The 18,413-nt window shown below is 38.5% G+C and overlaps 1 protein-coding gene across 3 annotated transcripts in view; it reads left to right on the top strand.

Moving 5' to 3' along the window:
- LOC120342702 (uncharacterized) overlaps positions 1-17,194 on the top strand; it is a 35,657-nt gene extending 18,463 nt beyond the window's left edge. Inside the window, exons 1-17 of one of the 3 annotated variants that reach the window (XM_039411654.2) lie at positions 4,125-4,246; positions 6,216-6,702; positions 9,672-9,759; positions 10,352-10,535; positions 10,857-11,016; positions 11,376-11,457; positions 11,891-12,456; positions 12,532-12,644; positions 12,727-14,255; positions 14,480-14,711; positions 14,801-15,151; positions 15,278-15,425; positions 15,553-15,712; positions 15,802-15,902; positions 15,980-16,150; positions 16,241-16,322; positions 16,477-17,194. In XM_039411654.2, coding sequence (XP_039267588.2) covers positions 6,246-6,702; positions 9,672-9,759; positions 10,352-10,535; positions 10,857-11,016; positions 11,376-11,457; positions 11,891-12,456; positions 12,532-12,644; positions 12,727-14,255; positions 14,480-14,711; positions 14,801-15,151; positions 15,278-15,425; positions 15,553-15,712; positions 15,802-15,902; positions 15,980-16,150; positions 16,241-16,322; positions 16,477-16,489 — 4,437 coding nt within the window. In that variant the 5' untranslated portion in view covers positions 4,125-4,246; positions 6,216-6,245 and the 3' untranslated portion in view covers positions 16,490-17,194. Of the gene's footprint in view, positions 1-4,124; positions 4,247-6,215; positions 6,703-9,671; positions 9,760-10,351; positions 10,536-10,856; positions 11,017-11,375; positions 11,458-11,890; positions 12,457-12,531; positions 12,645-12,726; positions 14,256-14,479; positions 14,712-14,800; positions 15,152-15,277; positions 15,426-15,552; positions 15,713-15,801; positions 15,903-15,979; positions 16,151-16,240; positions 16,323-16,476 lie in introns of those variants that run through there. The other 2 variants (XM_039411652.2, XM_039411651.2) reach the window with 2 other exon arrangements.
- The last annotated feature ends 1,219 nt before the right edge of the window (positions 17,195-18,413 follow it).

The following is an 18,413-nucleotide window of genomic DNA, read 5'->3' as shown; positions in this document are numbered from 1 at the left end:
TATAAACATCGAATCACAATAAACTATTGGGACATAGATTTGTGATTTATATATTATATTATCTTTCACAAAGTGGGATGGACTAGGGCTATATTGCAACTATATTTCCGGAAGGCAAAGTCTCTACTGTGTTCCATGTTTTTTACTACCCACAATGGGCCTGCATTATTGCGTATGTCATTTATTTATCCATTTTATCTCAAACAATTACGTACTACTTTGTTGTCTTACGCGTCAAAGTGTTTTACGAAATTTCTAACGATTGCGACTATAAATGCGTTAGTCTTGGCCAACGACAATTTATGTTGGGCAGAGCATATTCTGGTATGTCTCATCAATTATTAACCGTCGATGTAGCCATTCGTTTAAATTAATTCAGAATGTGAAAATGTAAGTAAAGGGTTAAGTTATGCACGTACACTCGAGTAAATGGAAACTTATCGATAATACAAACGGTCGATGAATGACGTGAATCATGCAGTCATTTGTGGTGATGTAATAAGATTCTAATTTATAAATCGAGATTTCTCGTGAATTTATATTCCGAAGTGTTTTGATATATACGAGCTTGCATATATTTTTATATCTGCTCATGATTATGTGTTTGACCCTATCATTCGTACTAGATGAACTTTTTCACGTCTTATTTTCGGCAATGTCGTATTATCACGGATGAAATCTGCTGAAGTCTTTTTTATTTTGTTACCCCCTGGTATTGGTTAATAATAATAATATTAATGTACAGTGGGTTGATCACAGAAAATAATAATATTTGGTGGAAAGGCAGCGATGTAGACTCCACTTCATACTTTTCGCTTCATTTCGCACATGGAATGTCAGTCTACACTGCCCACACAATTCTGTTTTATAACATCGACTTGTTAAATAAATACGGCCTTCCACGTATGGGCGTTATGTACGTGATCTCAGAGACTCGGTCCTTGTATTAGCAATACATCGATAGTGAACTTTAAAAAACACTTTTGTTGTGAAGGAAGCAGAGGGATTGGCGTTTTGTTACCCACAAAGGGCGCCATTATATTTATTGTCTATCGACTTTAGCTCATGGTTTCTTTCAGGTGAGCTAACAACCTCTTTTGGGATTACGAGAGGCTGCTCCTTAAATGCGGGTAATCCCGAGGTCACCTACAAATAGAGAGAAACTTTATTGCTTTGCGGTTGGGATCCGTGAGCTTTGAAATTTTGTCGCCGGTCATAAACAAGTGGCGTCGAAACCATTTATTTGTGTCATAAAACATCTACTAAAATCAGAAATGTAATATATATTTTGTAATTCTATTTAATTCAAAAGTCATTTTCACTCTTGCTATAGCATCATTGCGTTATACGCATACGGATCCCCCTGCGCAAAGGCATAAGGCAAGCAAAGGTACCGGTAGTTAGTTTCACGTAACCCCAACTGTTAGTTATATTTTGTAAAATGTACTTTTTAAACGATGACGATTCGTGATTTCTCAATCGCGGTATTATATTTGTAATTCGAATGGTCCTTTTCACCAAAAACAGGAAACATCAAATACTGTATCTGTGTAGGATCTGAGGTATGAAACCGCGATATCAGATATAAAGTTGAAAACAGAAAACAATGTACGATGAATGGTAAAATTATTGGGTCGTCGGTGACACCGATCCAGATAAATAGTTTCGTGAAGTGTGAACGCAATAATGTGGACTCAAAGTCGTCGACAATGCTAACGCCATCACGGTGTGTTGGCTTCTCATAAAATACCGCAGATAATAGCCCATTTCATTCTATATAAACAACTTTCTAGCCAATTTGCGCCTCGCCTTTTTGAGCTTGACTTCACGCTGACAAATTCTTATGATGATATAGCACGGAATAATAATAACCTGCCTTGGGCGTCGTTCAAAAAGATAATATGTCGCAGATCGTCGGTACACAAACTCACCTATTCATAACCTCTGTGTTCAAAATGGTGTGGTGGCTACGTGTATTCAATATTCATTCATTCTACCCGGACAGGCAGTCTATTATGTGCACATCCAAGTAATTAGGTCGCTCGAAATTTGTTTTTCTAATTTTTTAGGAGTTTGAAAGGTCGAATAATTTATGATAATTTCTGCGACACCATACCAAACACTAATGGTATTGACGCAAATATCAAACTTATTTTAAACTCGGTCGAAAATGATCAACTAATCTACTAATCAATTCATGATTAAGCGCTTTATCAATGCAACCTTTCATTTCGAACGGCGCAAATGTTTTACATTTTTTTATTTTGGTTTCCATGTATTATTCAGCCCCATACTTCAGAGTCGCCAGTAAATAGTACTCGCAAGAAAGGGTAGTATGACTTTGTTACACACGTAAGAATCAATATTTCTGTGCTTGTAGGATCATGTTACAGTTGGCTTTGTCGTTTTACGCCTTTTTATCGACGCCCGCTCGGCTATTTGTATAGCGTTTGGCGGCGTATCCGCTTCCACGTTGATGGCTCAATCAAAATGTTTTGTCGCGCACGAACGACTTCCACCAATGTATTACTCTATCCGTCCTCTCCATCCCTTTTGGTACCGGTAGCCGTCGCCTCAAAAACGTTATTTATTTAGCAATTCAGCAATCGGATCGGTCTTGGCTGTTAGATTTCATTTTTATGGCTTCACTCAATCTTTAGTATTTATTTTTACATGCTGTGATTGATTAATTTCTCTTCGAATAATATGAAAATACATGTTGGCATTGTTCCATTGTGAGATGCGTCATCTTTGCATTGTCACGGTGCCAAAATCGCCCTTTCTATCTATATATTCTATGATAAAAAATTACTATTGCACACTTTCGTTGCGATAGAATATTATTGCTTTCATGGTATTGACCATAAACCAGTTCGCACAGTTATGCAAATGATATAAACGTACTTTCAATAATATTTATGTTTGCGGGCAGAAATGAATATTTTCGACGATCAATATTTGTCATCTTGTGCGTTGGTGAGATCATCGCAAACTTATTGGGAACCACCGTTTAAAATGTGAAGATATAGTGAATGATAGATACATGGATATTTTCCAAGCTGTTTTGTTTGTCGTCATCTCTTAAATCCTCTTTATCGCTTTGTTGTCGCCCGCGTAATGACATCCCCCTTTCTCATAACCACGGAGTCTGATTTCTATTGATCAATTTACGAGAGCTCATCGCGACAGTTTTTCTAATCGCGTTTCGTTTGGCGAAATATCACGGGAGCAAATCTACCGGATTATAAAAAATATAAAGGTTATCTCTAAGACCGGGCGTAATCTAATGTAAAGATTGTCTTGATTTGTTTAGTGATACACGGCCAAACAATTGCGACGACCAAATTTCGCCTCGCTCGAGATGAATGACGAAGAAAAAACAGTCGGAATGTTAAGCTTCGAATATCGTGTTTCCACTCGGCACAAATTCGACAAATAAAACTAAATTAACCCTTGCCGCCCAGTACTTGAACAATAGCACTCGGCGGTATTGATTTTTTTCTAAAATTGAAACTCTTCTTCGAAGAATTTATTTTGGATTTTTTAGTTATATACACTCTTGCAGTAAAAATACCAACACGAAGCAATATTTTACCAGCGTCGATACCAGATTTAAGAATATATATTTTTCATTCATTTCTGTAGTCAGGGTTAACTCGCTTATGTTGTTGAGGTGATGAATTATTATCTGATACGGACGTCTGTAATAAATAGGTTATACTTCTTCAGACAAAAATCGCGCCTGGACTTCCGAAATGGAGAATACACAAAGCTCTGTATTGCGATTCTGTGAGAACTGGTCATACAAGGCCTCATGATAAAAATATTAGAATTTATAGGTTGCTCATGATTGATGATGCCGTGTATAGATGCTTGGAAGTGTTTACAGGCTGTTTCTCTCTTTAGTTTTACAACATTTCAAGAACTCGTTTCGCTCTAATCCTCTGGCATTATCGACAATCATATTATTATCGCTTAATCGCTCTCCGTCATGATAAAGTTTACTTTAATTGATCCGTCAGTCGCTCGTGCAGGGCAAATTTCTTTTTTTCGCTACGACCTTGCACCGTCGGGATTCCATATTTTTCCGATGCCAGATAAGGATCATTAGTTTGTTATTGGATGAACGATAAGAACCATATTTGTTTCATTTTTTCACATAACCAAGTACAGTATGCAGATGTAATATATAGTCAGTAGTCTATTTTATACCAGACGGCAACTGTGTTGTAGAAGCATACACGAGGCGAGTATTTACGCAATTTGCTATTTATTGGGAAATAATCTCATGTCTAAATTATCAAGTTCTTTGCTAGAGAATTAGTGTATGTGCATTGAATTTACGTGACGGTCTGTATTTAGTCTTTACGTTCAATACTGTTATTATGTTGAGGCCGCTCATTCTGTTGTCATATTCAAGGGTATCAAATTTCAATCCTATAGATCGAATGATATTGGTGGAAATTTTACCCAGTTCTGACTCATTTTATTCGCTGTTGATATTGTGTGCGTATGATTTATGCTTTTAAGAATATTTTAGATACTTGAATTTCTGGTAGTCAGTTATACAGAATGTCTATAAAGTCCCTTTACGATTGAAATGAGCGATACATGGTAAAGAGAACATCCTTTATATTATATTTATTTATTCATATGCAAAGCGCAACGAAAGTGGTTTTATTTAGAATTATCGATGTGCTGATCGTACAGTGCGGTTATTTAGAAGCACTAGTTATGGTGATATCAACATAAGACGTGTATGCGCACATAATCAAGAATTAAAGCTATTTTAGTATATAACCAAGGATAGGTTACTTATGTATTCGGATATATTTTATTTATTCCTTTGATGGGCAATAAAATTCACACGGTTATTATTTTGTAAACCGAAGACCCACGGCTCGGAAATCACTTATGTAAAATCCTCCGCCATCCTTTGAAATATCGCAACGCGTAAATTACACTGCGATATATTGCGCTTCGGTATCTCATTCCCGATACGATGTCACGTACCGTAAAATAATAATTCACCTACAAACACTGAAATGATTGCCTTTACGACCGCACTAGAATTTTAATGAGCGCGTGCCGTTTGGTGTTTGTCGTATTCGTCGAATTTCTCAAATTAATGTCATTCGCGCCTTGTAGCAATCTTACAATAATGCTTGACGTTTTATTGCTGGTCTTTGCAGAATGGAACGCCGATTCTTTCTCTATTTTAACGACCCCCGGAAAAGCATTATTAATCTATAATCTCTTGTGCTGATACCACATGTTGACGATTATAATAATTATATGGACGGGGAGTGGGAATTTTCTTATTATAGCCGCTGTTGAATTATTAAACGACAAGCTTGCTGCGCTACGGATCGGACCCGTCGAGAGAGAAAGAAATTCTTGTTTTTACTTCCCACACACTTCGCCGTATTATCTTATTTTAATGCAGTGAGAGGAAAGGCATGCGTTGTGTCGGCTCAGTGGTTTTAGTTGTGAGTCAGTCGCTCTGCTCTATAAGCGAAGAACGAGGTGCGTTGATCGATTTCAAAAGCCGGAAAAGTTGATGTCAACGTTTTTACTTCGCGCCTTGCTGTTCATTGCCTGATTGGTTATGAGCGTTTTTATTGCCAGGAGGGTTGCTTGACACAACAGCTTACCGCAGTTGTTACCATATCCTGTATCGAAACGAGTGTCGCTTTACCTTGTAGCAATTACGGCCATACACGCTGAAGTAGTAGACCGCAATCGAGATACGCTGCCTGGATTAGCTTAATATATACAACATGCTTGAGAAAGCTCTGCATAATTATTCATCATCGAAGATTTGTTAGCTATCGAACCCCTGAAAGGTTCATTGTTTTGAAAAGCGTCAATGTGTATTGGCTGAATGAATGTAATTTACACCGCCCGCCACCATACTAATTGTTACTATTATTACCAGAAACGCTACGCCAAAAATAGGTAACATGATAGCTCTATAGAACGTGCATTAAATAAAATGAAGAAGTGTTGAGCATATGTTGAATGATCGCGTAGTTCAAAGAAGAAATTCTCATTATTGTAGTTGAGGTTCGGTCGTGAATGAATATGTTCAAATAGAGTAGTATTTATAGATAGCGATAAATTGTACAGAACAGTTTTTTTTTTTGAATATTCAATTTTTTATGTAATTGTATTACTTGTACAATTTTGTATTTATTTTTCCTTTGTGTTTACAGGACGGAAATCCTTACATTAGCAACAGCGGTATGACACCGACTGATGGTGAAAACACGACAGCCAAACCCAGTACAGCATCTACAGCTATGTCGACCGCAGCTGTCAGCCTACCTGGACATTACACGAAATTGAATGACAATATAATATCAAAGTTAACAAATTTGAAAAATGAGAAAAAGACCAATATAACTGCAAGGACAGCGCTATCATCTGCATCAGCTAATTTTAAATCTAAAACTGTGAAACACGACGGATCGGACATGTCTACATCGGCCGAGTTGTCGTGCTCGAATTCCCCGCAAAACGGGATTGCGGCTCCCACCTCCAAAACGAATGAGTCGGAAAATGCGACTAACACACGTACTGTGGGTACGGTGACAACTTACGCTGACGCTGGAGTAGCAACGGAACCGGAAGCGTTGGGGCCATGTGAACCCGGAACATCTGTGCGCTTGAGTGGAATTGTATGGCACGAAACAGAATCGGGTAAGATCATATTTCCTCATCATACTTCCAACGATAAATATTATTAAATTGCAGGTCTTGATATTAAAGGTGATTGTACATAATTAGATTGAAACGGGAAAAAAGTTTTCCATGGTATGAGATTTTACTAGTTGCTCTGTTCCATACATAAAACGTGTCTTCCCATGTTTCAAAAGCTGCTACGGCATTTAAGGATTCTGTATACCTCTGTGATTAATTAATATTATTAGCATAATTGTTTCACTGTAGCAGATGACATTAAACAATTCATTTCGATAAGTTTGTCTGTCGTCTGATTAGTGCGTGACATAAGTATTGACTTGAAGCCACAGCGGGACATGCGATGCTATCAATAAATCGATAAAAAGAAAATTACTCGGCATTGAGTAGATTTGCGCAATTGTTTTATATAATAAATCAGGATGAAAATATAATAAAACCTGATCATGTACGCAACGTTGCTCAAAATATTTTCGTCACGTTTCGACTATATCATAGTAACCAATAAATTTGATTTACTATTTCAATTTTGGTTCGACTTGTTATAAGTCTCATCTGATCTCTATCAATACTGTTAGGAACGATTTATAATATATAGGTTTATATATAGGTAATGCACGAAACCGCACGCTATGTAACATTTGTTTACCCGCGTTGTTATAATGTAGTGTAACTATGTTTACTCAAGATTATTTCATAGACATGAAAAAACATGAAAGTTAATCTGTTATGTACGCATTCCAGGAAGTCAATTTTAAATATGTTGCAGGAATATATAAATTAAACATTTTTTAGCTTTGACAAGATCTTAACCCGTGTCTGGTCGGAAATTAATTATCTTTAAAATTGGAATTTTTGCGCACATCAAATGTGGTAATTATGTTTAAATAGCTTTTATTCTTACTCTTTTTAACTTATGCCATATGTGCCCTTTAAGTATTAAAGCATTTATCTAAATTTTAAGTATTCTGAAAGATGGAAGTGTTTAAATTTCAATTTGCTATATGTTCGGTTTCGAATGCATTGTTGTAGAAGCCAACTATGCCTTGCTTCAGTCATACGTTCATCTAATGTTTTTTTTAATTTAGCTTGTTCTGGATTTAAAAATATTTGATGACTTCATGCAACATTATGCTAAGTATAGACTTGGCAATTACGCCGTGATGCATGTGCCATTTAACGCGTAGCCGTATTCACAAAGCTTGCAACAATATACCCTTGATTCGTTTCCTCAATCAGTAATCATATTGTATAGCGCAAACCAAAATCTGATTAAACGTCGAAATTGTGATATTATTTGTTTGCCTCCAGTTCAAAAAGTATTTCGACTCAATGCGAAAACTATTTCACCGAAGCTATTAGTCCTAATTTAGGCTTTGGCAGCAGTCCCATTTGGTTGATCGATGCCTCGTAGTCCAACCCAATCTGTAAAACCAATGATTTTAACACTGTTTTCAGTATACAGTCGATTTTATATATGAACTGCGTATAAAAATCGAGACTAATTTGATGTTGAATATATACATACACTTGGTAATCTGATTTCGTTGTTTGTTCCAATAGACACGAATCAATTAAAATCAAAACATCATGTCCTTTTTAATTTGACGACGTTAAAATACATTGAGTAATTACGGTATGTAAATGCCACTGTTTCGCTCGTTATTCATTTGCGTGTAAGCTGCTGTCGTGTATTTTCTGAAATATTGATAACTCCATTTCGGCATGACCAAATGTTCAACTTTTGTGGTTCGAAAATAATTTCTTTTTTGTGAAGGAGTTGACATAGGTTATCGATTATGTTCTGACAGCAATGATGTAATTCCTATTGCAACTATCCTCGTTTATAACAAAACACTATATTCAAAGGATATATATGCAAATGAGAACAAACGCGTCAATAATTTTTTTCTAGCACAATCTGATAACATTTTTCTATACATTGTAACAATATATTTATATTTTACCTACTCCTCTCGAATTGGAAAATTCGGTGCTTTCTCGCGAGAAATTGTTTATATAAATATAATGGACTATTTTTTGTAGTTACTAACTTTGTCAAATAGTAATATTTACTAAATCGTAAAATAATGCTGTGGTGCTGCTTCAGAATTTATATTGCCATGAGCAAATTATATTTGCATCGACGTCGGTCGCGGATTTATGTCGAAAGGTTGCGAGCAATCAATCTTTATCTTATAAAATGACGGGTGCGTCACGAGCCGTACAAATCGAGTTTTCCTTTGCATTTACTATTAAGTGCACTTTGAATTTAATTCCATTTGTTTATTCCGCTGCGACGACAAATTATTCCGATATTTCCTTCAGGCGCCAGATGTGGAATACCTAACCCCGACTCTACTTCTCTCGAATCAACACTCCTATTGCGAATGAATCATGAACTTTTTTCTATACGTTCTCTCGTTTTGTGAATTCGATCTACATAATTAACGGCTCGAGACCAACCGCGACGCTTAAAAAGACCGGAAAGTCGTTTGATAAGACGAAGTGGTCGCATGATTGTCACGGAATTAGATTCGGCCAAAATTGATTTACGATCAAAAGTTGGATCACTACACTGCGTCTAGTTTATTTTCCAGACAAATCATATCTTACATGCCCCAGTACTATAATTGAATTCTACTTTAATTGAGCTTGCGTCAATCGCGTCAATATTTCATGAGCCAAATATTTATTTTAATACGATCAAAATAATGACGGAGTATCTGATATGTTTCTGGTCATGTAATTGTTTCAAAAACGCCAACGGCTGCTATGGAAGCGATTTAATGTTAATAAAAAGTTTGTATATTCCCAATTTCTACCGAGTAGCCGGAAAGTATTTAGTATGTTACACTAAAGATTTTTAATAACGATACGCGATATCAGATCGCGATATCATTCATTTTAGGTAGAGTCTATGACCTGTTTTGAACTTTCAATATTAATGTTTTCATCCTTAATTACAGGGGTTTTGGTTGTCAATGTTACATGGAGAAATCGATCGTACGTTGGAACTCTTCTTGACGCTACCAAACATGACTGGGCGCCTCCAAGGTATGCTTTATCAAGTTTTATTATATTACCAAAATTTAGTTTAAAGTTGTCTATCTTGCGCTATATTATAAATCACTGACTGTTTTTGCTTGATACACTGTGTTTTAAAATCCTGCTGAGCTAAGTGGAGTATGGATTCCATCGTTGTTCGGCCTAATAGGATTACGACGGTAGTTATTAATGACCAATCCTTTGATGTGGGTTTATCCAAATACTCATTGGCGTATGTCTGCGATACATGAATGAAGCGAAGAGGGCTAAGGTCAAACAATTTTAATCTGCCTCGACGACAACGTTTTAACTCGATGACGATCGATTGTTTTCCAAATCGCTTTATAATTCCTGTCAATCGCAGAACACCAACGTTGCTCGGTTTACAGGTTGTTTGACATTGTTTATCCGAATCTGACACTGAGTAAGTAGGCTCATATTACTATTGTATCAATCAGGTGCATTGGCACCTTAATGCCAAAACGGAGCGATAGGGTGTCCTTTCCTTCATCTACGGTTAGTGTGGACAGACATTCGTTAGTAGTGTTCCGTGCGTGGGTGATTACTGATTATGAACATTATTTCTATTTTTTGCAATTAGGATACCGGACGCCGATAGCGATGTAGAATTTCGAGTAAAGAGTGGGCGACCAAAACGTCAGCGAGGTAACGGCAACGGATCCGGTGCGGATATTGGGGGACGAAAAGGCAGGAAATCAGCTGTGGCGAATAATGGTGACGATTATAAATGTAGCCCATCTTCGAATAAACGGAGGAGCAATAAGGTATATATGCTTTTACAGATTGAGTTAATAATAGACCAAGTAGTAAATAAACATGCTTATTCATCATATTGAGTAAATGATTGAAATAAGAAAATGAAAAATAAGTATAGATATACAGGTAAGTATTGAAGTAACTTCAAGTCTAGTAAATGAAAAGTAAACGAAATTGATATAAATTGGAATGGTTATACATGTACTCATATTTATACCATTCTGAATGTAATTCAGGTATTTTTTCGTTCTATTGTTGTTTCGTGAGATGAACCAAAAATCCAAAAACTTTTGCTACTTAACTATTATTAAATACTTTTGTAATTACAGATGTCAGAATCAGACGCATGTTCTGGCAACGACGGAGAAATTTGTACAACGCCAAGCAAATCGGCTAAACGCGCAAGAATGTCTCGAAGTGCAACAGCTAAACAAGCAACGCAGAAAACCACGAACTCGATAGCAACGAAAGAGGCAACTTCGGGAGATGGTTTGTCTTCATTTTTTTCGTAGCGAGTTTTTAACATAAATTTTCTTTCTAACAAGACAATATTGAAACGCGAGATAAATCAATGTCTTTGAATAGGATTATTATATTTTGCAAACGATCACGATAATACCTTTTGAATTAAATCGTTTTCTTTGTTAGGTAATCACTCGTAAACGGAACTCTAAATAATTAGTGCTGGATTAAGCGAGATAAAAATATCGTGTTAGTGTCTCTTACAAATACTAATATTCGGCTCAAAATTCATTATTCAACTTTCCATATAAAAATCGATAAATGGTTCCGGATGAATTAGGTAAATTTGCTCTGATTGAAAGCATTTAATTTATTTTTACGTTTAGGTACTTCTGGCAGTGGATCATCCGCTTGTTCATCTCCGATCTTCATGGAATGTCCTTACGCTAATTGCAAGAAAAGATACAAGTAAGTGTCCAATTGCACTTTAACTATCGCTCTCGTCCTAAGAGAATATGTAAAGTAATATCCGAGTCAATGAGTAGATGTTTTTGTCACGCTTGTTGCCAAAATAAATCACTTGAAGGATTTTGGCCTCGGGCGACTCTGACGATATCGAATCACTCGTTGCGGTTTATTTTCCCCGAGATAATGTTATTTTTGTCAGGTAGATATTTTGTGAGAAAGATAGCGCGAAGTAACACTGTTATCATGACTTGATATCTCAAAAACTTAAATTATATTCGCCGAATCTAAATAAAACAGCGTTGCGCAACATTTTTGAATTAGTGGAATTCACAATAAATATTTGGTGTGCGCTCCACGGAAACTTGAATTCTTTCTTCGTATTGGATTATATCACTGATCGCTTCTTCTTCTTGAATATACAATGTGTTTTTAGGGATGACCTCGCATTAAAATATCATGAAGCGCATGCTCATTCTGGAGAGGAGGCGGATGAAGCGGAAAAGAGTGGACAGGATGCAGATTATTTAGCAGCAGACTCGCCTAAAGACTCTGACAATCTTTCTTCTAAATCGGGAGAAGAATTGCCTACTTCCGAGTCTAGTGGCAGTCCTTCAGTAATTGAAAATGAACCAGTATCCACACAAGTAAAACTAGGATCTACAATCCATCAAACTATGGAAACATCGTCCAGCAATCAAGCGCCTTTTGTTATCACTCAACCCCCATCGACCTCTGAACAAATCTCACCACCGGTCCCTATGGAGACTAATTATGCTGAGAAACTTCATACCAGTGAGGTCTTGAGGGTTCCTAGCGAATACATGACATCGGTCGAAAAAACTATGACTGCACAGGACCAGCCGAAAATACCAGATGGTGTTATTTCGCCTTATACATTGACAGACTCTCAAACAAATGAATCTATTAGCTTGAAAAGTCATAGTCAGTCCTCGAAGACGCCTAGATCATATCACACTGTTAGACCGACCAGCACCTATGGTAATTTATTTAGTCACTTGCTGAATTGTAGCGATTTTTGAAATGTGACTTAAATATTACTTTTTATTTTAACAGCCGAATCGACAAGGCCACAGTCTGAAACTGGTGCTTCAACTGAATCCACAAGTGCCGTTGATAATGAAAGCGCTTTAGCTGTCAAAACTCTCCTCCAACTTCAAGATAGCCAGGTACTATTTTCGTCACAAGTTGACCCGTTTCTTTCTATGAATATTTTATAGTGATTATATTTTAGACTTTTCTCCATTGCAGGACCAGCTACCCGGCTTGACACCTTACAATCAAGCTTCACAAGCGCAAGCTATTTCGATATCATCGTCAGACCCTGTTACTTCAGAAACACCTGTTCAATCCCATCCCTCACACGTACCGGCAAATGTCAGCATTCCCTCGCCAGTACCCGTAAGTATCGAATCTCAAACGCCAGGAAAAGTACAACAGAGCCAACATGTCTCGGCATCACCATTTCGCGGACACGCTCACTCAAAAGATGGCTCTCCACTCCCTCGCATGTCTGTGGGGATTTCAACCTCTCGAAGTACTGGAAATATTACTGGACAATATGTCAGCGTAGGTGGGTTCCCTACTTCACACAGCACAGCTCAAGAAGGTGTTGCGCATTACGCGCCCAGTGGACAACGCACTGTAAAAGGCAAAACCGTACCAATTCCGACAGATCCACAACAAACAATTACACCGCCTTCGCAACCTGGGAGCGGAGCACCTGTACCGGGACCTGCAAATAGTTTTAAAAAGCAAAAGCGCAAAAAGCCACTCAAAGTAGAACCAGGAAAGTCACCAACTGATACTGTGCTGAAACCAATTTCCGGTCTTCCAACTGTCAGACCACCATACAGGGACGAGGTGCAAAAACCAACAACACAATCGGGCGCCGTCAGAATCAAGCAAGAGCAACATCATCAGCAAGTTGGACCAACTGGTCCTCCAACATCTGCCTATCAAAAAGTACCCCAGGATGCCAATAAGGCCCAAATGTTACCCCAATCACTGAGACCCAACGAGATAAAATTGGAGCATGGATTGAAAGTGCCACAGGCCGGGCCTCATCAGCGACAAGGTTCTGGGTTTGCTTATCCAAATGTCTCTCAAAGTCAGAGGCCGCAATTATACTCCCATCCTGATTATCCGGGACACAACGAACAGACACATCGGCAATTACAAACTGGTAATAAAAACAATAATAACAAGTTGGCCCCAACTAGCCTAAGCCAAGAAATCGGAGTAGCACCTGCAATGCCGCACCATGTTTCGCATTCTCAAAGGGCAGCAAGTCCTAATATTCCAATTACACCCGATTCTCGTGATTCCCAACAGATTCAAAGATCAGGCAGCGATGGGCGACCCAGAAGCAGCCATCTTGTTGTACCGCACAGTTCATCGCATTCCTTACCTGGTAGCCGGAGTTTGACCCCCGTTAACCAACCACCTGTTCAACAACATAGACAAAATCCAACTGCTAGCAGGGACAGTGGGCCTTCAACGAGCTCTGGTGCTGATCCTGAGCAACATGCTACTGCGCCACATCAAAGGAGGCCTTCTAGTAAGGAATCTAGTTCTCCTCCGCCACCATTAGACAGAAGGTTGAGTATGGATGACCTAAAACAAAGTCCAATGTCGATATCGAGAGCGGCAGCATTTGCAGCTTCACCAGCCATGCAACAATTATTTAGTGGTGGGCTATACAACCAATACAGATATGTCCCAGCGCCGTCTGGATACGATCTCGCAAGATATCAATTCATGAATGATCCACAGTTCCAGTAAGTTAACCTGATGGTTTTGTAGAATAGAAGTAGTGTCTCTCTTGATTGAACATTATTATTATTAAGCTCTTTTGTAATCTTCTAATCTGAATTGGTTGGAGCAATTTTCTTTTGGTCCAGATATTTTTTTTCTGTGGTACGCGGCCAATGCTGTACCTTGATCAGACAGACTAAATAGCGGTTCATTTCGTGATGGCTAATCGTTTCCGCTTGTTATTTAGGCAACATTACGAAAACGTCATCCAACAAGAAATGTCAAAAGATCAGAACCTTCAAAGCCAGGGTGAACAGCACGTTGCTGTGCCGTCTTCGCGTCATAGAGCAACTCCCAGTCCAAATCCCCAAGCCCGATCTGCACGGCCAAAATCTCCGAGGCCAGAAGACAGGAATAGCAGAGGGGGATCACCTGTTCGGGGACAATATTATCCACCCCAGCATACCATGCAAACTCAGGTGAGTGATTGTCTCAAGTAACATTGGTCCTGTATGAACAAATGTATTGTTACTATTATTGTATTGTTAACGTATTATGTCTTTTTCAGCCCGCGCGAGGTTCACAAGCAGTCCACCAACAACACTTGCAGCACCACCATCAGCAACAACCTAGGGTTTCACCAGTTCCAAACGCGAACCACCCATCAACTCCCAATAAACTTGGCGCCACTGTTCCTCCTGGTTCGCGAGGATTGTCTCCTCATCCGCAAGCCACTCCATCTCCTTTGTCAGGTGCGAGGCCTCCTCGGCCAAACTCCGAAGCCGAAAGATTTCATCGACGAGAACACAGCATCGGCGAGAGACCTTCCACGGCTTCTAGATTATCAAACATGACTCCTGGCAGAAAGCCACAACCAAAGGAAGGCTATCCTGAACACAGGCCGCAAACTCCAGACAAGGTGAGTCGGTGGCTTTTCATATGAATTATGTTTTCGGGTTTCAACTTGATTCTTTGGATTTAGTTATTAAATATATAATTCTTTAAAAGCTTTAAATGATTTTATAGGTTTTTATTTTTGTTTCAGGCAAAATCAGGACAGCCTACCACATCCGTTTATGCATCGCCTGGCATGCATGTATCAGCAATGCCGCCTGGCGCCCGACCTCCAGTGCAATATTACACTGCTCCGATTTTTGACCCGAGGAGTATGCCACCTTACGCAGCATTTCCTGGTAAGCAAAATTGATTGGTACTTATTCAATTTAATGGTAAATCTTGATCTAACTGTTTATCAGCGTTACTGATTAAAAAAGAATTGGGAAGTCATTCAGTTCATCAAATTTCACATTTTATTTTCAGCAGCGTATGCTATGTTCCCGCCTGGCGCTCCAATTTTTCCTGGACATTGGCCACCAGGAGGTCCTCCGACTACTGTAGTTCAGGGTGGCCCGCCAAAGGTACCTTCAGTATCTCCCCATTCCATAAAACAACCCAGGGAAAGATCTCCAAGTGGTTCAAGGTAACATTGAACTTTTTACGTTACTGATTGGAGTGATTGCGCTAATTGATTGCCGATCCTTCTCATACTATTTATTCAATTCTCTTCAGATCGCCGTTCAGGGACGAGAGCGGTAGGAGATCACGTGGTGAAATGAGAGGTCGCGAGGGGGAGCCATACTCGAATTCAAAAGAGCGGCGAAGTTCAGACGGTAATTATCAGATTTCGCATTTCTGCAATACCCAAAACTCAGTCGAAATTTGAAATTTAAACATTTTTTCATTTTAGGACCGATACAAATAAGAAAATCCGCGACACCAGACCCCAAAAATCTACCGGTTAGAAATTCCACCGGAGACGGAGGTTCAGGGACAGCAACTCCACCTACGCAACGTCATCATCACACCCACCATCACATTCATGAAGGAATTCCAATCTTGCCTCACCAGTACCCATATCGTAAGCTCATATTCAAGTTTAATAATCGAATAATCTTGTCCATTAATCTAAGGTCGGATAGTTTCTTACCCTATGATCTATATTTTTCAGCTATGGCATCGGCAGTAATGGCGGGTTCAGAGGCAGCGGCGGCAACATTAGCTCCAGCGTCTTTAGCACCTTTTCCTAAAAGGTATGATTTGCAAACAATGGCATATTTTTGTTTATTGAAGTATATTATACTCATGTCGCACAATATATAAAACTGTAGATTTTACTTCCGTATATGCTAGTATTGTTGGAATTTGCAATTTCACAACTAACTAACTAAATATATGATATTTCAGGGATATACCATGACAACCGATGAGCGTGGAGGAGAAAAACCTGTTCCGTCAAAACAAGTTTCCGAAATTTGCGAATCTATCAGTTTGCCAAAGTTCACCAGTGTGCTGCCTTTGACCGTTGCTCGGAGCAATTGCCCCATTACTGATGTCATCAGACATCCGATATGACACATCCCCGAAATGGCAGAGAATTAAATGGGATGAAGATATTGAATGAAGTTTCTCTATTTTTGTCGCTTTTTATTATTACTATTCCGCAATATCGTTTGACTGCAAAATATTTTTTCAATTATTATTATTCACCTGAATGTTGTTTGGATAGGTAGATCAAATATGTTCAAACTTGATGGAATGAATGGCATCAATGCAAATCGTTATGAGGCTTACTTGATTCATTTTATTTGCCTTATGTGCTGCCGGTATGTTGAGGACATTTCCGCTATTGATCTGAAACTAAATACTAAACATTATTCAAATACCCACGTGTCGGACCTTTATCAATGAATTTCATGAATACTTGACTACATTGAAAATTCCAAACCATGCTGCACTGTGTCGTGATTTGCGTTTGATTTTTGATCACCATTTTTGTTCTTTTTTCTGCTTTCTTGATCTATTTTTCATATATTCCGCTTGATTTTTACGTGCTGATGACGAATTGATGATGCCACGTTGTTATTATTCCATTATAGCACAATAAAACGTGATTCGAAATTTACTTTCATTACTTGATGGTACTTATTGGTGCATGCTGAGGGCAATAGTAATGAACGAAGAATTGGCTAGTTCGAGGGCAGTAGAGCCACTCAGTCACTCGGATTGAACATAATTTAAAAACTCGTTCGCGGGACGCACACATTCAAAATTTGCACTTCTCCGCGGGCGTACAATTTTTCCTTGTGGGACGCATTTGACCCGCGGACGCAGGTTGCAGACCTCTGCCGTATATCAACGGTTGGTAGACTGTGGCCCGCGAACAAATCACTTTTAACGCATATAAACAAAAAATGTCAACTTTATTATCTGCGCACGGTTTTATGTTGTAACAGTGGCGTACGGCGTCGTTTATGTGCAGTAACTGGCGTACGCCAGTGGTTCTTAGCCTATGCGAGCTTGCCAAACCCCTGTGCTATTCTACAAGCTCCCGTAGAAAGTATTGAACGGTTGAGACTAGGGGCGTAATCTGAACTTTATAAAGGGGATAAGTTGATATGATCATCATGGTGTCCTCTAGATACCAATACCCTGTTTGGAAAGAGCCGTTGTTGTCACGTTGGTGCAGCAGGAAAATCCGATGTTTTTGTTGTATAAGTTTTATTGGGTGGAGAAGGGAAAAACTGATAAAGCAACAATTGCAGATTTGGAGGTCGGAAAGATGATGATGCCGCAAAAAGAACGTTGGCAGATCATCTCATTCGTTTCTCAAATGCGGATATAAAAAAAAAGGGTTTGTATAATGCTTTACGGAAGGAAATATAGATACCAAATCACTCCATATTGCTATATTGAGGTTGTCCAGAACAGATGATGTTAATTTTATGCAAAGGTTATTGATGAAATGTTTTTTGCCACGAATAAACACTTACAGGGGATTACAAACATGCCCTCGTTCACGCAAATATTTAGCTTGAGTTTGTTATTTTATAAATTGTTTCGACGTCTAAGATTGGATATCTTCAATGAACTATAGTATTTTTGCATACTAGTAGGATGGGTAATAAATAGTAATGGGGTTCCATGATATACAACTGTATCAGAGGACCTCTGTCGAACCCCTGGAACATATCTTCCGAGCCCGAACTTGTCGGACGTTAATCACCCATCTGCCAAATTCCTTTTTTTGTAAGGCTTATTCCTCTCTTTGAACAATTGTTTCTCAATATTATATTCACATGAGTACCATGTTGTTTATCTCCTGAAATTTATTCGTACGTGTA

The sequence above is a fragment of the Styela clava genome, chromosome 3 (genome assembly GCF_964204865.1).
Source record: "Styela clava chromosome 3, kaStyClav1.hap1.2, whole genome shotgun sequence".
NCBI classification, from domain to species: Eukaryota; Metazoa; Chordata; class Ascidiacea; order Stolidobranchia; family Styelidae; genus Styela; species Styela clava.
Note: the sequence above shows the minus strand (reverse complement) of the source record. Positions and strands in the feature narration are given on the sequence as shown.